Here is a 22,421-nt window from a genome sequence, read left to right on the forward strand (position 1 = left end):
AATTTTATTTGTAAATGACCAGAATTTGATCCTTAGATCATATTCCTTTAAGTCTCACCAGTGGTTGCAGATTGCAACCTCCCTTGAATATGAGAGAATAGGGGTTGGCACATCACTCTGTCATGAACTACCACTGGCAAGGTGTGAACACTTACCCTCAGTTCTCTGAACATAAAATGGGGAAAGTTCTGAACAACCTCAAAGGGTTGTGGTGAGGTAGGCAAAGGATTGTGACATTCTTGTGGCTTAAAAGTGCTGTCAAAAGTATTGTTAGATAAAAGTTCTTTCTAAATAGAAAGGGCACGATCCAGCCTGCATTGTGCACCTTTAAACCCTGTAGATTCCATTGGGATAGAGTTAAGCTTGCTTAAGGGTACCTCCTGTTGAAATTAATGACACTTGTGGCTGCCCTGCTCCATTTATTAACTTTTATCAATGAATACCAAGGGTACCGCAATCTGGAGGTATTGCAGGCTAAGGTTAATTGTAGTCAGGCTTGTTTTTACCTAAACAGATCTTATAACAGTGATTTTCAGTTGGCTGCACGAATTTTAATGGGTCATTTGCAGCCTAGTCTGAGGGGCAGCAGCTCTTCTGGGTCTCAGACTGAAATCTTTCCCATTACCTGCTCCCCTATTCTTTTTTAAAACTGGTGATGCCAGAGTCCGTGTCTTTCTACGTGCAGAGCATGAGCTTTACTCCTGAGCTGTGATCCCTCCTGTATAACACTTCCATTCTCTGTGCTGCATCAGCAGCCTTGAGGTGGTAAATTTCCATTATCCATTTTTGCGCTGTGCGAAAAGCTGCTTCTTTTTGTCGCTCCTGCATCTACTGCCAATCAGCTTAATTAGGTGACCCTGAATTCCAGTACGATGCAAGGGGGAGAAATGATGTTTTTCGATTCAGCCTCCCATGCCGTCCATAATTCTGTATTTCATATTCCACACATTCACACACACACACACACACACACACACACTGTCCTAAGTAGCTATATATTTTCTAAGCTGACAAGTCCGAAAACCTTCAGCCTTTCATTCTAAAGAAAGTGCTTCAACCCCTTGATCATTTGGGGAATTTGGCGTACTCACGTAATGTATCCAGTTTCCTCAATTCATATGCTCTAAGAACTTCGGGCTGAACTTCCTGAGCAGCTGACTTTCTGCCACTTGGTACCAAGGCAGCATCTGAAAAAATGCCACACACTAATGCATGCTCCGAGTATTTGCATTTTGGTTGATAGCCTGGTAGGCAGAGTGGTCATGTTTCCTACCTTACAGAGGATAGTCCACTGTTTGAAGGAGTTGTCTGTTTGTCGGTCAGTCCGGTCCAAGTCCATTTCAAACTTGATGGAAACTAGAACCCTCAGAAGGGAGAGCAGCAGGGGCACTGAAGTTGCCCATCAGCACTCAGGCCACCCGGTTACAGTCTTCCCCATTATTGTGAGATGTGTTTCTGCTTAAATTTGCATCTATACCTATAAATCAGCATATGGAAATTCTTTGAACATCTGTTATCTTGTTTTTTGGTGGCACATTTCCTTTTGTTGTTGCTGTTGATGATGTGCAAGTGAGCTCTCTGCTCTTACATAGTCTCCTGCAGAAACACACCCAGGAGCAAATATTTGCAGCCTTGCAGGAATCAAGTGTGAAACAGTCTCAATTCCCACATATGTTTAATAATGGAGGAAAGAAATAATGCCATTTTACCATTTGGGTTTAGTTCCTGTTTCTCTAGCTCTCTGATCAGATAAAATATAGTTAAGTTACCAAGCCTTGCAAACATCCTTTCTTTGAGATTATTCTTATCCAGAGTCAGACTTCGAATGTTTAGCTGTTTGCCCATTAATATCAAACACTCTGAAGAGAAATCAAATAGGAAGTTTGATTTCATAAAAAGTCAGGATACTTGGATGCTGTTGCTTTATAATAAACACACTGGAATAAAAGCAAAGGAATGTTAGACAACAAAAGCAGATTAGCTTCTGGTGCTATCTGCAGGGACTGTAGATTTAGCAGGGACTGTAGATTTAGCAAACAGCTCTTCGGGCAGAAAATTATATTTTGGCAATATGTAAGATAGAGTCAATATATATGGATAGTTTTGTAAGGGAAATAACCTTGCATGTTAGTTTAAATGGAGCAGTGTTGGTTGTTATTTTAAATATGGAGTGGTTTAAGGAAACACATGAAAATTGTATAAAAACTATATTTGTAATTAAAAAAACCTGAACCAGAAGTTCAGTGTGAATTTTTTTTAAAAAAAAAATCTATTGAGCGTATTATGAGACTTTTGATTCATAAGATCATATTAACTTGGTGAATTTAACTAATTAAGAGTTCACTATTAAGGCAGATTATTGTAGATCCCCCCCTTTCCTTTATAAGCCCCAAACAGCTTATATTAAAAAGAAAATGCTGCAGACAAAATGCTCCAGTTAAACAACAATACATTAAAAAGCTAATACATAATTATAATAACAATGATGCTAAAAATTATATTAAACCATGTTAAAAACCAATTCAGTTTAGCATGGGAGAGAGTCAGTAAAAACCAAAACGGGGCAAAAGAAATGACCTGGTTCAAGATTATGTTAAACCGTATGTCAGCATTAGGCAAATAAGTGTGCAGAAGACAAGAGCATGCAATAGCAAAAAAGACAGAGCTATATCTTATAATTACTAACAGAATGTAGTGTACTTAACATATTTTTTCCTCATTATGTGGCATGTGGGAACAGAGCTTTCCTCCCATTGTGAATAGCAAGCTTGTGGGGTGATACCCAGCTCTGAATTGGAGCATTACGGACAAAAGGTTAACCTCCTCCAAAAATATATATATCCCATGACCCTGATCTCTCTCCCCTCATCTGCACCATGGCTATTTAGTTGTTATTTTAAAAGCTCTGTGGCACCAAATGGATAGTCAGAAAGGGCTAAAGTCTTAGAAGTGTCCTATATTGTTCTGAGTTTCCCAGCTAGTATGAGGTAGACCAGAGTTGAGGATCTTAGTTGAAGGAACATTTTCTTCCAGATTTAAAAACTGTTTGCCAAGGGCAATAGTTGAAAAGCTTGACCTTGGAGAATTTCCCCAGGAACTATGACTTGGGATCACACCCATGGGGCGCTGCTTCCCTCATTATTTTTTCCAACATGGAAGTTCAGTGATGGGGAGAGTATGTATTTTACAATATCCGAAGGATAGAGTTTACGTATATGTGTATGTTTGTGTTCTTTTGTCCTAGGTACACTGACTACCTGGCTTCTATAGCCATGGTGGAAGCTACTCTCATACAACTTTGTGTATTGCAGAATTACAATTCCCGCCCCCGACAGTTAAAACCAAGGGTAGCCACCATTAGCTGTTGCTAAACTAAAACTCCCTGTAGAGTTGATGAGAATTGTGGTCCAGCAACACTTGAAAGGCACTACTTTGGCTATCCCAATTTAATATTTGCATCATAAAATTGAACTTCTGGAGTTGCCTGATATGTTCTGCAGGTTTTTGAGAACCAAAGTGCAACTAGATGTTGCCAAGAGAGAAGGAGTAGGAACCACACTGAGTGTCTTGGCACTTTCTCCCTCAGAACATTCAACTCAGGGATGAGGACCCCGGGATGAGGAGGACTCTACCTCCCATCAGATCCAGCCAGGCTGGCCAATTATGATGGCAGTTGCAACATATGGAGATCTAGGACTCTAATCTTCCTTCACCACTGAGCTAGGCTGGTTGGAGTTGATGGGAGTTGGGGTTCAGTAACATCCAGAGGGCCAAAGGTTCCCCACCCCTGGTCTAGCTTAATGAAACATCTGACAGGATGTCACCTACCCGTTTGTTACCCTACCTCACATCATTGACTTAGGCAGTGGAAGCTGGGCAAGATGTAGTGAAATTGCAGCATGCATTAAGTTAGTTATGTTGAAGAGTGAACAAAGAGACACAGAGGAGTAATGACTCCATCTAGCAATATCTTGCCCCACTATGAGAGAAGACCAGATAATGCAAGGGACCTGCACTCTTGCTGGTTATGCTAACCTCTGTGAAAGAACCTCAACCATTGCATCTTGCTATAATTCTTTCTCTCCCTCCTCCTTCCCTGATTGCTTTTTCAGTATGGGGTACTGCATCCTCTTGGTCCACGGCTTAAACAAGCTTTGTATGTGGCTAAATAAATGGGGAGCCACTGCAGCGACCCTCTCGGCTTTGCTGCTCTTGCTGTTCTCATGGAAAACAGTGAAGCAGAATGAAATCTGGCTGTCAAGAGAGTCCCTTTTCAGGTAAGATTGATCTAAGGTGAGGGGCGGGCAGCAAGGCTGGGGAAACACTTTGGCTTTGTTGGGGTTCTCCAAGGCCCACCAGTAATATTTTTCATACCTTACCTGAAGAATGCATATTACTTGGAATATGAACAGTACAATGTGTGTTTTAGCCACTCTATAAGCAGGTGATAGTGTGGGACAGAGAGAGAATGGATCGCTAGGCAATACCTCTCCTCCACTGGGGATTAAACCTTTAAAATGGTGCTCTTTACCTGTCTAAAAATAGCTTATCCTTAATCAGTAAATCTTCTCCGTGAGCCAAATGTGCTGACTAGGAATGATTTCCCTCTGCACCCCTGAAAAGACACTTTTGCTTCTTTTTATTTATGCACGTTACCTCTGCAGAACGAGCAGCGTGATGCATGTAGTCCCGCTTGTTTTTTGTGCTTTGCAAACAGAATTATGTAATAGGTTCCAAACACATCCACTTGGGAAAGATCAATGGACAGCAATTTAACAGGAGGTTGCACAGCAAACGGTTTATCATGGTGGAACACTTTATTACTGGTGGTGATGATTTACAGAACGGAGAGGTGATAATGTCACGCTCAGTATGGATGCTTCCACATGGGTATTTATTGGGGGATTGGTGCTGTTGATGTATGCAAGGTTTTATATAGTGTGCTCATGACATCATCAGCATCAAAATACCAGTTTATATTTCCCCCCTATTTAATTCCTCTTTTTTTTGGCAGAAAATATGCAAAAACCTGTCACCAACAACCCATTTGAGATATTAAGCCTCCCAGCTGGAAGCACCTTAAATTTTTCCAATGGTACCCAGTTTTAATTGGTTTAAATTGTATGACACATCTCTCAGCACTGGGAATTGTAGTTTTGTGAGAGTTCTGAGAATTCTGTGCTTGGCACCCTCTTTTGTGATCACATGTGCCCTAAAATGTTTTTTAAAATCACTTGTGTTGGCTTTATTAACATCATTGTAGTTTATGCCAACGCACTATATTGCAGGTTGGTCTGTGAGAAACTCTATAGCAATCAGTGCGGAAGGAAACCACACTGGGACATTGTTCTCAAATCTGTGGTGTGTGTTTTTTCCTCCCTCACCCCCAGCCAGTTCAATTGCTATGTATTTTCTGGAGCAACAATATTAGAGTTTAGGAATTCATGTTGGGCAAATGTGCATGGAAAATATTAGTCGCAAGATTGAAGGAAGTAGAAATGGGAAAAACGTTTTGTGTTGCCTTGTAATTTGTTCCCCACCTTTCCCTACTTGGCTGGGGGTATGAATATTTATTATTTCCTCTTTTAATTAGAGAATAATTTCCAAAGTGGGTCAGGAACCAGGTTTCAGGCTATGAAGTGTGTGCATACAGTGTGATTTTGGCAGTGATGGCTTGGTGGTATATTTCTAGTTGAGGCATTCATAGGAGAATGGGAAAGACTGAAGAAGTGTGCATGCACATGAAAGTTCATACCAAGAACCAAATTAGTTGGTCTCTAAGGTGCTACTGGACATTTATTATTTTTTTACATATATATTTCAACAAAACTACAGTTTGGTTTGAGAGGCACACTATGTTTCTTCCAAGTACGTGGTTTCTAGTATGCCTCATTCTTAGCACCCTTTACGGCAAGCTATCAAGAGGCGCAATCCCAATAATAAAAAGCAAACTGTGTTTCTTACTGTTCCTATGTGGTTTCTCGTTCACAGGTCAGGCATTCAGACTCTGCCCCATAATGCCAAGGTGCACTACAACTATGCCAATTTTTTGAAAGACCAAGGTCGGGACAGTGAAGCCATCTACCACTACAAAACAGCCCTCAAGTAAGTTCTTAGGAAGGTTCTATTTGCTTTCATTCTTGCCTTTTTTTTAATCAATGACCAAACATGACAGATGTTTTCAAATGAAGTATTTCCCCCTCTGCAGACAAAGCCGTTGAGACTCAGAGCACTTTGTGGAGGGGGAAGCGCTTCCTCCAAAAGGACATCAAAGAGGCTCACTGTAACTGCTGGTCAGCTGGTTGGAAGTTACAGTGAACCCCTTTGAAGGCCATGCTCCTAGTATCATTAGGACACCAAGGGGCAAACAGGTGGGCAGTCCCACCCACCTGTGGGGATTGAGGGAATTATGGATCTGGCCCACAGGCTGGTTCCAACGTCCTACCTCTGATGTATTTTGCGGCTGTTATTCTTTACTCTCACATGCTGTGCTTTCTCACAAGCTGGTTGATCCAGGAGGTCCATAAGCATCTTTATTACTAGGAAGCATGTTTATTACCAGTGATTCTGGAACTTTGGGTATATGCCATGTTTTTATTCTCGTCTTACAGGCCTGGGGCATGTGCTGTTTTGTTCAGCGACCTTTTCTAGATGGTGTGCTTTGCCTTAGGTACATCAGAGAATGTCTTAACAGAGAGTTAGGCTCTTGCATTTGAAGCCACTACAATCTATGGATCTCTCTCTCTCTCTCTCTCTCTCTCTCTCTCTCTCTCTCTCTCTGTGTGTGTGTGTGTGTGTGTGTGTGTTTCAAATGGGACTCCTAGCATGAGGCTCTAGTACCTCCAAATGCTCTGTTTCCACTGCAAGCCTGGGAGACTGAGCTATATCTGTGAGTGTCAGGCACACAGAATCACCCTACTTGATATATGTAAGTCACTGTGCAGTTTCCCCTTACTGATTAATAGTCGTCCATGCAGACAGAATCCAAGCAGACATGATCAGCGCAAATGACAAAGAAGTCCCACACTGAACTAACTTATTCTGCCCTAAACCTTCATGTTAGTTCAATGGGACTGACTTCCTCATAAATGTGTTTGGGAAATGCTCATAGCTTGTGCCCAGCTCCTTGTTATGCCTCCTGCGGAGTGTCTTTCTTTATATTCAGAACCTAAGTATCTAGGCAGTGTATCTTGCCTCGGACAGGATGCTCTGGGGGATCAGCAGTGAATGCTCACTCCTCTAAAAGCTTTATCTGCATAAATTCATACGACAGGCACAAGAGTTTTTCATTTACATAGTCAACAGGTTGGTATGAATTAATGTTTCTCATAGCAAATTAGTCTGTTGGCAAATTAATTCCCAGAAAGAGATAACTGCAACTCTGTGGGTTTTCTGGAATTCATAACATCACATAAACCCCCTCAGAGAGTGCTTATGTTTAAATATAGTGTCTTGATAAAATATCTTCCTGGACATTTCAAGTTTACAAGAGTACTCACAGAGGATTCTTAAGTTTAAATGCAGTCTCTTTAATTACACAAATGTTGCTGCTCTGGTTCGCCAGAAGTGGCTTAGTCATGCTGGCCACATGACCCGGAAGCTGTACGCCGGCTCCCTCAGCCAATAAAGCAAGATGAGCGCTGCAACCCCAGAGTCATCCGTGACTGGACCTAATGGTCAGGGGTCCCTTTACCTTTACTTAGTTTCCAAGTAGAGCTATTAGGCCGCAGGTGGCACTGTGGGTTAAACCACAGAGCCTAGGACTTGCTGATCAGAAGGTCGGCAGTTCAAATCCCCACAACGGGGTGAGCTCCTGTCTCTCGCTCCCTGCTGCTGCCAGCCTAGCAGTTCGAAAGCACGTCAAAGGGCAAGTAGATAAATCGGTACCGCTCCAGCGGGGAAGGTAAACGGCGTTTCTGTGTGCTGCTCTGGTTCACCAGAAGCGGCTTAGTCATGCTGGCCACATGACCCGGAAGCTGTATGCCAGCTCCCTCGGCCAATAAAGCGAGATGAGCGCTGCAACCCCAGAGTCAGCCACGACTGGACCTAGTGGTCAATGGTCCCTTTACCTTTTAGAGCTATTAGCAGATATTGCTAATTGTGTGTCATATCACACCAATGCATTTTGTGTGTGTCTTTTTTTATAATAAGCTCTGTTGACCAACCAAAGATAGTTGAAATGTTTAGTTTAGTTTTAATTTAAACCCACTGAAACAAAGTATTGGTAGCTGTGATTAGAAGTAGAAAAGCATCTCCGTATTGCTCCTCTGCAAGCTGCTTTTAGAACCCTTGGGAGTTTTGTGGGGGTGGGGGTACTCATTAAGGATGTTGATTGTGAGCATACAAATAGCAGAAGGGGAATGGGTTAAGCAACCCCTCCTGCCCATCGTTCCACTGCTCAAACTGGCAGCCTCCCACAGCCGCTTTTCATTCAATAAATAAATAAATAAAAGCTAAGGAACTGTTCACGCATCTCCTGTGTAACTCTAGTTTGGCTCTGGGCCAAATGCCTTTAAGGTCACATGGAAAGCTTTTCCATACAGCAGGATGCTGCTAAGAAATTTGCACAGCCAACTATTTGCATTTCATTACCAGACATTTAAAAAATGTTGAATGTGGAGCCCAAATGAGTCTATCTGCTTTTCCTCCTGGATTTTTGTCCTTGCTTGTGGCCAAAGTACAAAGAATTAGGAAGGCTAGCTACCCTAATGAGCTGTGCATAAGAACAAGCCAAAGCAGGCATTTCAGAGCAGAATTTCTCCTGGCTTGACTGATCAGTTCCCCTTCATTCTAGTGGCTGAGCAGAAAACGTTGAAGCTTTGAAAAATCACTGAGGACAAAACAAGCTGTGCACTTCTGAAAATGCTTTAGAAGAATGTGAGCTGGCCAGTTTCACACCTCCCAGACTAATGCATGACTAATGCTACTATCCTTCATATTTTGCAGTTATCTGAAATTTGCAATGCACCTCTCTGCTCAAAAACCATACTAACATGCATTACAAAATGCACATTTTAGGATAAAATACTTTTAGAATTGTGTGCACTGAGAAAAAAAATGTATGTATTTTCATTCATTTTTTTAAAGGAAACTCACAAATTAATGCAGAAAGAGGGCAGAGCTGATTTAGGAATGAGCATATACAGAATTGGCCAGGGCTGGTAACAGACTCATCCATCTATCCATAGCACTGAGTTATTGTGATTACACCCTTCTGTTGCAAAGCACCTTGCAAATCTGAAGTGCCGCGTAAACTGGCAGGTAATATTTATTAAACACAAGTATGTATTAATTATAGTTCTGTAATTAAGCCTGTCAGCCTCACATTCTGGAGAATGAACCTGGATGTTGACAGCTGACAGAAGCAGCTACGCAAGTGCCTTCGCCGCCTCTTCTCTCCCCCATAACATCTAGCAATTTGAAATGTGGCGTCAGCACACCCTCATTTATCCCACAAGGAGCAGCCAATCTCGCTTGGGACTTAATTGGTGTGCTTGTGTGTGTGTGAGAGAGAGAGAGGGGGGGGGATATTGAAGCAGTGATACCCCTTCCTAGTGAAGTCCCTTTTCATTTCTGTTCAGTGGCTTCCCCATACCCTTCCATATCCTGCAGTGATTCCCATGTCTTTTCCTTTAAAGCTTTCCATAGCTTTCCCTCAGCTCTCTTAAACGGCTACTCCCATCCCTCCTTGCTGATGCCCCCTTATATGAAAGATTCTTCCATAATGGGTTTGTTTCTTTCCTTCTTTCGAATCTCTCCTCAAAAACCATTGTTTCTGCCTGTACTGCGGCTTATCCTCATGTGAGGAAGAAGCTGCTGGAGCAGCCATTTGCTCACAAGTAGCTTAGCCAGTGATTTTCCCAGAGGGGCTGCGGGTGGGTAAGGGGCAGCGGAGAACTAGCGGCAACCTTCCAAACTCTTCCTCATGCCTTACCAGCCTCAGAGGGAATCAGGGGAGGGAAGCAATACCACATTTAAAGCGATACCACTTCAAACAGCCATAGCTCCCCCAAACAGTGATTTGTTAAGGGGGCTGAGAGTTGTTAGGAGACCGCTATTCCTCCCCACAAACTACAGTTCTCAAAGGTTGCCTGTGAAGAGGGATTGATGGTTAAACTTCTTTGAGGGGAATAGGGGTCTTCTAACAACTTTCGGAACACTTAACAAGCTACATTTCCCACAGTTCTTTGGGGTGAAGCCATGACAGTCTAAAGTGGTTCCACGGTGCTCCTTTGGAATCAGTGACTTACCTGTTTAGCTTGTAAGGGACTCATGACAGAGTATGAATAGTAAGTAATAATGGTTTTCGCCTGCCCCAGGCTTCTCTGATGGAAAGCTAGCCACTGCTCGACACAGCCTCTCTATTCATCCTGCTGACAGTAACACTGGCGCTTAAGTGCAACCATCTGCTTGTGAATTAGTCTAAGCACACAGTAATTGCTGTCAAGAGTCCCCCCCTCTCCCTCGTTTCTTTTTCCTCCCCTAATTCAGCAAGCATCAAGTTGCCATAGCTCCGGTGCTGTCTCTTACTTGGCAGAGTTTTAATTATGAAGGAGGCTGTTTTTAGGATTGATTTGCCAGGAGTGTTAATTAAGCATCATTAGATATATAGCCCACAACGATCTTGTTTACAGAGCATTGTGAGCATCATCCAGCTCGGTGCTTTATGGCCCCATGAAGGGCCAGCAGCGCCGTTTTCCAAAGTTGCTGGTAGCGCCGTCTGAAAGTACTTCACTGGCGGATGTGCGGTTGCCTGGCAACTTGGAATTAAGCCGTGGTTGCCGGCTCTGATCTGTTACCTTTTCAACTCAAGCAACTAAGTTATGTGGGCAAAATAAACATAGCTTCATGCTACTATGTCGGTTTCCTTGCAGCTGGAAGATTGGTGCAGCCAGCTGGGAAGCGAGTAGCCTTGGCCAGAATGTCAGCAGACGTAAATCAGGGATTCAGCACCAGGAGTTTAGCAAGCAGCAGTCAGTGTTTTAGGAAGCGGATTTGCCGTTGAAGGGTAGATTGCGAAACCTGGCTATAGTTCGGTCCTGTATTGGGCAGGAACATGGGAATAGGTCATGAAAGAGCACACAGAGGCTTCAAGTACCATTTAGGTTGCATGATTCGGAACAGGAGTTCCCCTAGAGCAGAGATAGCTAAAGCAGTACCCTCCAGGTGTGCTGGACTACTGCCCACTCCATCCCTTATGATTGGGCCTGCTGGCTGGGACTGCTGGGGATTGTAGTCCAGCAGCACCTGAAGGGCATCACACTAGCCCTGTGCTAGAGATGTCAGGCATCTGAGGCACAAACCAAGGAATCTGGCAGCAGGGGCCCGGCATTTTAGCTTACGGATATTTGCTGTGCTGCAGCACCACCCAGATAATGGCTGGAAATTGCTATTGCAGCTCAGGCAGACAATATGATGCTGGAAAGCTAAAAGGGTACCTGGCTGGCCTTATATAACTGTGGATTCTTGGTTTCTTCCCGAAACAAAGACACTTCTCTAGAGACTCTACCCCCTCTAACTAACTGCTTCCAGGCCTCCACGGGGCCCAGACAGAAACAGGAGTTGAGAAAGGATGTGGTTCATGTTCCTACCACTTTGCCAAACTCTAAACTTCATTGGGATGACTTTTTGAGACATGTCAGTACAGTTGATGATACTCAGGAGCTTAAGCAGGGTAGCTATCTCCACCCTTTTGGTTTCTGTCTGACATCTAGAAACAGAGGCGGGGGCTTCTCCCCTCTATTCCTGGGTGTCCGTTTTCTAGCACCTGATCTCCTCCTGCTCTTGCATCTGGGGTTGGCAAATTTCCATGATTGATTTATTATTTTATTATTTTTTTAATTTATAAACTGCCCTTAAGTTTAGGCTCATAGGGTGGTTTCAGTATAGAAACACAGAAATACCTAACAGCAAACAAAACAGTACTGCCCCAACAATTTACAAGGCCATAGATTGTTTAATTAGCCAAGGGCCTGAGAGAAGAGGAATGTTTTTGCCTGGTGCTTAAAGATATGCAATGAAGGCTCCAGGCAAGCCTCCCTGGAGAGAGCATTCCACCGCAGTGGGTAGCCACTGCAGAAAAAGCCTGTTCTCATGCTCCCATCCTCCAGACCTCTTGTGGATGGAGCACATGAAAGGAGAGCCTCAGAAGATGATCACAGAGTCTGGGTCAGGTCATATAGGGAGAGGCAGTCCTTGAGGTATTTCAGTCCTGAGCCATTTAAGGCTTTATAGGTCAATTTTGGGCTTGGAAACGAATTGGCGGCCAGTGCTCTTGGGCCAGAGTTGGTGCTATTTAAATGGCATTTCCGTGTGCTCTAGCTTCTGTGGGCAAACGCCAGCTCCCTTGGCCTGAAGAGAGATGAGCGCCACACCCCATAGTTGCCCTTGACTGGACTTAACCATCCAGTCAATCCAGGGGTCCTTTACCTTTGCCTGATGCTATATGCTCAAAACCATCTTGCCCCTGTGAGCAACCTGGCTGGTGAATTCAGCACCAATTGAAGTGTCTGAACTGTCTTCAGAGGCAGCCCCATGTGTAACACATTGTGGTAAACTAACCTAGAAATTTGGTTGGATAGTGTTTCCGAGGTTACCAGCATGAGTTTGACCAAACTGCGGGAGGCAGTGGAGGACAGAGGTGCCTGGCGTTCTCTGGTCCATGGGGTCACGAAGAGTCGGACACGACTAAACGACTAAACAACAACAACAACAACCTAGAAATTAGATTATGATGTGTTGTGTGAAGAAGTAATGCCCTTTGGCTGTCCTGAATTTCTGGCCAGTTGGTTTCATTAGATTCTCATATTATGGGAAAGAGTGAGAAAATTTATATCTGCTTTCTCAGGACCATGCACAATTTTATGTATCTCAGTCATGACCCCCTTAGACATTTCCCCCCTCTGCCCACACAAAAAATGGTCTCAACACTGTGGAAGGTGCTCCAATACCCACTTTCTGACATGATCTCTCCCTCAAAGATTGTGACATGAGACAGAACACAATGTTCACATTCCAAACACAAATCCATATTTCTGCTGCAAAGGCCAGCTTCACATTGGCATCTGTTTTCAAAGGAGAGGGACAGGCTTTAAATTAAATTGTAGTGCTTACATATTAAGCAAGGCTTCTAGAACGTTGTTTTCTACTAGTGTAGCTAAGTCTAATTAGGAAATGCATGTGCTGGCCATGGTGACAGTCAGCTTTTTAGAAAAGGCATAATGTGGAGACATGGTAGGCCACAAAGTTGTTCTACAATATATAACACCAAAGACGTTTGCAAAAATTGTTGTGGGGGTCTCAGAAATGGAACCACATGGAAAGGAGCCATAATTAAGGTAAAGCAAACTTCTACATGCAAATTTATTGGTCTGGACAAAAAATCTTTTCTTGTGTGCCCAGCACAGACGGTGGAAATTAAGTGTAACTTGAAAGGCTCATTCTTCTGGGGAATGCAAACTGAGCTGTGTCTAAATCAGAGTTCACGAGCGGTTGATATTCTGGAATGGTGATAATGGTTATAAACCTTTAAGCTTACTTGCAGTGAAGCAATAAAGAGAAATCATTGCAATAGAGCTCTCTGGTCGTTTGCCAGGTGTGCTGTAGTTGGCCCCAGAAAAGAAGAGAATCATGCTATTTGGCAGAACTATTTTTTTAAAAAGAAAGAAAGAAAAGAAACTGAGAGAGAGGCTGCAAGAGAAGAAAAGAAAAGTGCAGATTGTTGGAAGGTGAAGGTTATCCCCTAAGGTTAATTTTAAAATACTTGCCACTATAGCAGGTTTTCTGCTGCCAGCTCTGCAGGAGACGCCGGCTGCAAGGAGATCAAAGAGTATTCATCTGAGATGAAACAAAGTACGACTAATCATCGCAGTGTGTGCATATTAATGTGGGTAAGATTGAATAGGAATATTGGGATGCTCAATTTCTAGTGCTGCGCTGAATGTTTAATGTGTCATTGAAGCCTTTCTTATTAAAATGTGTGCAGGCTCTCCCTCTTCATTAAAACGCAGCATCGCTGATAAGCAGCGCTGCACACTCCTTGCTTTCTAGCTGCAGTGCTTGGTGCTGCTATCTCTGCCTGCTGTGGCTCACTGCTGTGCTGCCATTCCTACGTGTTGGGCAAGGGCCACAGCTCAGAAGCAGAGCACACACTTTGCTTACAGAAGAGTCCCATCGTCCATTCCTAATAGCCTGATTTAACTTGGGCTGCGGGATTTCTCAGCTTGATATCCTGGGAAAAGACTGGGAAGGGGCATAGCTCAGAGATAGAGCATCTGCTTTTCATGCTGAAGGTCCCAGGTTCAATCCCTGGCATCTTCAGGTAGGGCTGGGAGAGTCACCAGGCTGAAACCCTGGAGAGCCACTGCCTGCCTGTGTAGGCAATACAGAAGTAGATGGGCCAAGTGTCAGATTTGGCACAAAGAAGCTTCCTATTCAGGGTAGATAGTACTGGGCTACATAGGCACCAATTCTATGGGACCCTGGTCACCCCCATAAAATATTTGAACCCCCCTTGGGCAGCCACCCCCCCAATCTGGGTGCTACACTCTTTTCCCAACTTGGCTGTCAGCTTTCGGCACCATTTCTAAGCAGGCAGAAGCAAGTGGGTCAGCAGGCTGGTAGGAGAAGCAAACAGGTGTGGGGCAGGTGAGTAGGCAGAAACTTCTTGTGGGAGACTGGGGGGGGGGAGGGGAGATTTGTGCCTAGTTGCATGTGGAGGAGGAAAGTGCTATCCACAGAAGTGTGGGGAGAAGGGAGGGTGTGCAGGTGCCCCCCATATTTTGTTCAAGTTGGCACCTGTGCTGAGCTTTATGGAGTGGTGGTTGAAATGCAATTTATGGCATCTTCCATATGATTAAATAGTTCTTCAGCTGCTGGACTTGGGCTAGGTACTTGGGCTAGGACAGCATGTTATGTGGGGAAGGTTTAAAACATGGTTGTTGTTGTTGTTGTGGTTTTTGTTTTAAAAAACCCTCTCAATATGGTCCTGGTGAAAATGGCCTTATGCTGTTCTTATTAGGAGGGAGTTTTCATTGGGATCAATGGATACTTCTCTCCCAGAAAAAATAGCAGCTGGGTGACGAGGGCTTTTCGTGGAGACTGCAGCAGGAAGGGAGGTGTTGTTGTTGTTGTTTTTAAAAATCCCACTTTTCCTGCTCACCACAGTCACAATACTATTCTCCGGGCAGCTTTTCAAAGAGGAAAAATGCTAGACGTATTAGCTGCAATGATACAATCAACATCACCTCTTATTGGGCCTAAAGGGAAGTGGGAAAAGCACAACAGGGTTTCTAGACAACCCTAAAATGTAATCTCCAGGCCGCCCTACTGCAAGTAGAGAAGGAAATTGTCTTTCATCTCCTTGAGTTCTGGCTGCAGTTGCCTGTCACCAGCAAAAGGCTGCTTCTTACCAAGTGATCTAACGCAAACAGTCTCGTTTTAACCGTGATGAAATTCAAAACACAGTGGGCACTGCTGAAACAAAATGAATTCATTAAATGCATTTCACTCATTTGCCCAGACTTGGAGTTGAGTCACATTGTGTCACAGGCATTCCCCACTGAAGTGTTGAAAATTTCAAATGTAAACACTTCTTATTGTTGGGAAGAATGGTGAACAAGGAAATGCCGACCATTTCTATTGCTTATTTTAAAGATTATTTTAGCTAGCAGTAACCTACACTGAACACAGCAAATCTTACTTCTGAGTAAACATGCATAGGATTGCACAGCACAGGAACTTTTTTTCTAGACTGCAGATTTGGAGTGCTCATAAAAATAGGAGAAACAGTAGCTTAAGCCCAAATGTTGGGACCTAGATTTACCCATACAATTTTCATACATTTTCCTTGCTCCAATATATAAAGTCCTGCTCCACACCATTGAGGTACTTAACGTCTCTGAAGCTATAATAGCTTTTACTTAAGGAAGAGCTACTGCAGTGTAATGCCTCTTAAGCATTATTATAAGCAAGGACACCAGCTTTCTGTATATCTTCAGTTGCACAGCAAATTAGTGAACTTTTTAACATTTGGCTCAGGTTGTCTGCCATCTGTGCTCTTCTTATCTATTCATCCTTGTCATTGGTGTTTTGGTAGACCAATGAGCCAATTGCCTCTGAAGCTGGGTTGGAAGACATTAGGATGATTCTCATGGGTAACCACAGTCACCTCTCTATCCCACATTTTGACCAAAGTGAAGTAGTGACTATGATGATGGTGATGATTTCCTGGCAACTACTCATAAAGCATTCTGGGTGCTGAGCAACTCCAGATCATCTTGATGTCCCCTCCCCTGAAATCTGTGCTAGTGACTAGTGGATTGGGAAATCCACACGTTGGGATAAAGTTAGGTATGAAGATCTTCTGTGAAGAAGCAGAAATTGCTGAAATTCATTGGAGGTCAGGAACAGAAATCAACTTTATAGTTCTCAAATGCTATGTAAACAAGGGCATTATTTTCTGCATTGTTTTTAATGTTTCCCTTCCATTTAAATTGATTATGTAATAAATTATGTTAGTTTTGGTCATAGTGATGCAAACAATGTTGGTTTTAGCAGAAGCCAATCTGTAGCAGAATAGAAACAGCGCTGTTGTGATGAACACAGGATGGGACAGAAATGTACACGCAGAGCTCAGCATTGTCCCATTCTCCTTTGATGTGAGAGACAGAGATGGCACACACATTTTTTCCAATGCTGAAAATGAGGAAACGTTCACTTGGAGTTTAGGAGTTCCATGAAGCTTTTGATAAGATTCTAGCCTTAGACAGGATTACTTTTTTCCATCTTAATCTTCAAAGTACTACAGCAGTGTAGGGATACTTCTGAAATAGCCAATTTATCATTTAATTTTGGAATTCCAAATCACCCAAAAAAGGCCGGTGCTCATTGGCAGAGCATGCAGAAGATCCCAAATTCAAGACCTGGCATCCCTGAAAGGGGATGTCCCCCTCTGAAACATTGGAGAGATGCTCTTAAGTCAGTGTAGAAACAATTACTCAGCTAGATGGGCCAGATGAATCAACTGCCTGATTCAGTATAAAGCAGCTTCTAGTGTCTCTGAAGTGGAACTTGTGCATCAGAAATCTCCCATTTTTAAGGTTTGGTTTAGTTTCTGAATTTTGTACAGACTGCTGTGTATATGTGGGTGTGTCACTAGTAAAAAGCATTCCTAATGTGAATGTGAACGCAGGTGGCGCTGTGGGTTAAAGCCTCAGCGCCTCAGCGCCTCAGCACCTCAGCGCAGGTGGCGCTGTGGGTTAAAGCCTCAGTGCCTAGGACTTGCCGATCGAAATGTCGGCGGTTCGAATCCCTGCAGCGGGGTGTGCTCCCGCTGCTCGGTCCCAGCGCCTGCCAACCTAGCAGTTCGAAAGCACCTCTGGGTGCAAGTAGATAAATAGGGACCGCTTACCAGCGGGAAGGTAAACGGCGTTTCCGTGTGCGGCTCTGGCTCACCAGAGCAGCAATGTCACGCTGGCCACGTGACCCGGAAGTGTCTCCGGACAGCGCTGGCCCCTGGCCTCTTAAGTGAGATGGGCGCACAACCCCAGAGTCTGTCAAGACTGGCCCGTACGGGCAGGGGTACCTTTACCTTTACCTTTAATGTGATCATACGCATGATTGCATTAAGATTCTTATGTGGGTGTTTCACTGATATATAGCACAAAAAGAAAAGAGGAAACCTTGATATAATTCTACATAGGTTGTGTCTGGATTCTTTCTATGTGCTTATTTACCAATGCACAGGGACAGTTCGGTAAAACATGGCACAAAAGGAATATTGGTGCAGTCCCACATAAAATCAAACCAAGGCCAAACGCCAATAAATGATTCCAAAAGACTGCATTAGGAACAAGGATGGCTACGGCTCTCATAAATGAAGCTGCGGAGAACATTTTGAGTTCTTGTAAAAAAAAAAAAAGGAACAACAAAAACAGAAGTTGACTAAAGGTGTTGGCACTTTAATTCTTTGCAGAAATAAATCCCAGATGGTGTCCAAGGTCACCTGCAGCCCTTTGCTGAAACTCATTCAGAGTGTAAAGGCAGAGAGAGATTTAATGAAGTTTAAATGAACCCAGACACGCTGGTTTCAAATATAAATTTTTAAAAACTCATGGAGAAGCTTTGAAGGAAACTAGATCCTCTGCTGTTTTTGTGTGGGTGTTATTTTAAAGAACGGGAAGGTGTAGCCTGGTGTTAAATGGTATTTTATTTAGTAATCCTATGGCTCAGCTCACCGCTTTTCTCCCCCGTCCATATTACCATGGCTGCTTTCTCTCCTACCTCATCATACCTACCATGGGATGTCAATTTAGAAACTGCTGTAAAGTTGGGAGGGGCTGTGAAGGCTGTGGATATGGTTCAGATTACCTGAATATGGGGGCAAAAACAGAGGGCCATTAAAAAAAGGCTAGGGACTCTGTTCATCATCAATGCCAGAGGAGAAGAGGCTGCTGGAATTCTGTCTCATTGCAAAGGCATCCACAACAGACTGTATATTGAATGTATATTGTGCTGGGGAATCAAGGCAGGCTGGACATTATAGTGCTGCCTAAGAGAACCCCAAGGGACGCAGGTGCGCTGTGGGTTAAACCACAGAGCCTAGGGCTTGCAGATCAGAAGGTCGGCGGTTCAAATCCCTGCGACGGGGTGAGGTCCCGTTGCTCGGTCCCTGCTCCTGCCAACCTAGCAGTTCGAAAGCACGTCAAAAGTGTGCAAGTAGATATTGTATTGATGAAAACTAAGTGTGTGAAGGTTTATAAAATGCAATATAAAATTAGGAAATGCGTATTTAAAAATTTGCATAATGGATGATTGTCAGAGAGGTTGAAGGAAGTCTAAAAGAGAAAATATGTGACAAATTTAGATTGGATACTATAAATGTATGTTGGAAAATTTAATTAAAAAATTAATAATAAAAAAGTGTGCAAGTAGATAAATAGGTACCACTCCGGTGGGAAGGTAAACGGCGTTTCCGTGCGCTGCTCTGGTTCACCAGAAGCGACTTAGTCATGCTGGCCACATGACCCGGAAGCTGTATGCCGACTCCCTCGGCCAAGAAGAAATAGCAAGCAGGGAGTAGGAAGGAATGAGATAGGTTTTAGGTTATGTTATGCCTTTAATAGGTTATGTTATATTCTGGATTATGTTATGTTTTATAGATTATGTCTGAATAGGATGAGAGTGTTGGAGATACGTGCAAATGTGTATGTGAACCCGGTCTTTGGGTGTTTGATTTTCGTTGTTGTGTATACTGTGTATATACGGACAATGACAATAAATTTATCTTAATCTTAATCTTAATCTTAATCTTAATCAATAAAGCGAGATGAGTGCCGCAACCCCAGAGTCGGTCACGACTGGCCCTAATGGCCAGGGGTCCCTTTACCTTTACTTTAAGAGAACCCCAACTGAGCTGAGTAGTTGCGTACTGCACTTGGTGTTGAAAACCCCCAACTTGATTGTACAGGGAGGAATCAACCACTCCACCCTTTGAAGAGTCCTTGATTGACACAACTCAGGATGCCAAGACAAGGATGGGGTTGTCGCACAGTATTTCAGGTCCTACATAACTAGGACGACACAGTGGATATGTTGTTGTACTCCTTGTAATGTTACAAAGAGAGATCTTTGTGATGTTCCGTCCTTTACCTATGGGTGAAAGGAGGTAGTGATTTAAACACCTACGTGAGTTCAGAGAGCTGTTTAATAAAAGGGCTGAGTCATTCACACTTGGGGATGGCCACAGTGCAATCACTCCAGGTTTGCACAGGCTTAATGCCACACTTATAACTGGGCTGGACTCACATGGGGAAACACACATACAAACACCCATCCACCCCATGCCTTGACATGGTCCAGTATAAGAAAACTACTTTTTCCATAGAAGCCCTACCCAGTTCTTTTTCTGATTAGCTTTTAAACAGACCCCCCTCCACCCAATCCAAACACCTGCCTATTTTTTAACATAAAGAGTGCTTTCAGGTGGGTTTTCATTTTGGGATGGATGTTCCTCATGCATAAAATTTTCTTCTTGCAGCATTCATCCAACATTGTTGGCATAAAAATGTCAGCTTGTGTCTTCCTCTGTTTAATCCATAATATTCCTCTCTGGGGGAAATCCGATGTTTAAAAAAGTCTTCTACCAATGTCTTGTTTGCAATATCTGAACAAGCTGTTTACAATATCAAACCCCTGTCTGGAAGCACCCGAAAGTGAATGAATGGGTTTCTTATTCTTGCGCTTGCTTGCTTGCTTGCTTGCTTTCTTCCTTGTTGGTTTTCTTTTCTAAAAAGTGCTAGTATGAAAACAGGTTTGCAATATCTGGCATGCTACTGCTACATTTCTGAATCCCTGTCATTACACAAAAAGGATGGAGTAAAGAAGGCTACTCTATTCCCTTTTCATGCTTGCCCTCATGAGCAACCAGGTCACTGGATTCTGCACCAGCTGAAGTTTCCGAACCGTCTTCAGAGGCAGCTCCACGTATAACATGTTGCAGTAATCTAACCTAGAGGTTACCAGAGCATAGACGGCAGCAGTTAGGTTATCCCTGTCCAGATTAGGGGAGCAGCTGGGTCATCCAAGCTGTTGGAAAGCACTTTGTGCCACCGAGGCCACCTTAGCCTCAAGTGACAGCAATGGATCTCGAAGTATCACCAAGCTGCATAACTGCTACTTCAGTAACCCCATCAAGAGCGCGCAGTCTCCCCTCTATCCAAACTAGGGAACCACCCGTTGACAGTGCCTCAATGCTTATCTGGATTGAGCTTCAGTTTGTCGGCTCTCATTCAGTCCATTAGAGAGGCAGGACACTGGTCCAGCACTTCCGCTGCCTCACCAGCAGATGTAGAGCTGTGTGTCATCAGCATATTGCTGACAACGTACTCCAAAGCCCCACATGACCCCACTAAATGACCCTTGGGAATCCCTTCCATTCTTACAGTTCTGTTATTCTTATTGCCTAACATTGCAATACCAGTTAACTGTTCCACTCCACTGTATGCTTATCTGTGTTCCTGCCCTTTTCTGCAGACCAGCTTTGGATATTGCCCATTGCCTGAGTTCCAGCCTAAACTACTTGTTCACCATTGAAAACTGACAACCTCATAAGCATTTGTTTTTAACCTTAGCCTTGGCTTCTGACCTAAATTCAGAGCTCCTTTAAACTTTGGCCAGTTCCACAGCCCGTCCTCACTGCAGCGCTTCCTAAGCGGCGTCGTGACACAAATGAATGATGAATTTATACAGCATATTTGCTTGATGGTATCCATGGCAACAAGTTCCTCCTTTCTCCCTTCCACCCTGGTTGAGTTTGGCATTGCCTTGCTGCCACCAGTTTAACTGAGATGTCAAACAGCAATGGAAAGAAACTTTTAAGTGTCTCAGATAGAAGAACAGTTAACAGTTCTCTAAAAATTTAAAATCCATTTCTGCTTGACACCTTTTTTTTGTGTTGAAGCTACAATTTGCCATTCTTTGGCAGCCAAAGAGACTTCTTTTCTCCAGCAACAATGGTGAGGGAAGGACTGCGACAATAATTGATACTGGAGGTTTTGTGCAGTGTATGTGGTACCTCTAATAGTTCAAGGCCAGGCTGCCTAAATTTATCCTGACAATTGCAGTGGCACCATTGAAGGAGTCTTCTGAATAATTCATTTTACCCCCCCCCCCCGCCACATCCTGCTTTTCTTGTGTACAGAAATCAAAGCCGAACCTGATTTAAAGTATTACTTCCATTTCTTTTTCCAGTGGCATAATGAATTGCACTGTTTTGAGCCTTTTGCTATAATTGTGAAGGAGAGGAAGTTCTTAACGCAAATGCCTAGGATTTCAAAAAAATGGGGAAACTGATTGGGTTTTTTAAAAAAATGAAATAAAAATAAAACAAAAAACTGGATGCCCCAGTGAGAGTGTTAATGAAATTCAGCTTTCTTTCATAAATAATGCAGCACTTGGCACTTGATTAGGTGAAGCGAAGAGGAGTTTGTGCCTAATGAGATACATAGCAAGAGAGATATTGCTTGCAGATGGTTGCCATTACCGGTGACATATATACCGTTGTGCATGTGCCCGCGCATGTGTGTTTTCAGGGAGACTCCAAATGCGAAAGCTGTATTTCGTAATAAAGCCGACAGGTTTAAATGTAAACAGGCTGTCTCTCCTTTCAGGCACCGGAGCTGTAGATTAAAATGAAGGCTGTATCTTGTCCCATAATCGGGATGCAAGATCACGTCAGGCAGACTCTCCCCTTCAAAAAAAAGGCAGAGTAGTAATGGAGCCCCAGTAATCCCCTGGCAAACTCCATTGAAATGTGATGTTTTGGGCAGCTTCCCCCAACCTTGTGCCTTCCAGATGTATTGGACTGCAACCTCCAATCAGCATGCCCAGTGGTCAAGGACCTAACGCTGCACCATAATGGG

At 43.5% G+C, this 22,421-nt stretch overlaps 1 protein-coding gene across 1 annotated transcript in view; it reads left to right on the forward strand.

Moving 5' to 3' along the window:
- Nucleotides 1-22,421, forward strand: part of TMTC1 (transmembrane O-mannosyltransferase targeting cadherins 1) — a 145,079-nt gene that overhangs the window by 92,411 nt on the left and 30,247 nt on the right. Inside the window, exons 10-11 of the mRNA XM_081926883.1 lie at nucleotides 4,113-4,277; nucleotides 5,992-6,105. Of these exons, the coding sequence (XP_081783009.1) occupies nucleotides 4,113-4,277; nucleotides 5,992-6,105 (279 nt within the window). The remainder of the gene's footprint in view (nucleotides 1-4,112; nucleotides 4,278-5,991; nucleotides 6,106-22,421) is intronic.

Source organism: Podarcis melisellensis (assembly GCF_964234715.1).
Source record: "Podarcis melisellensis genome assembly, chromosome: 10".
Classification (NCBI taxonomy): Eukaryota; Metazoa; Chordata; class Lepidosauria; order Squamata; family Lacertidae; genus Podarcis; species Podarcis melisellensis.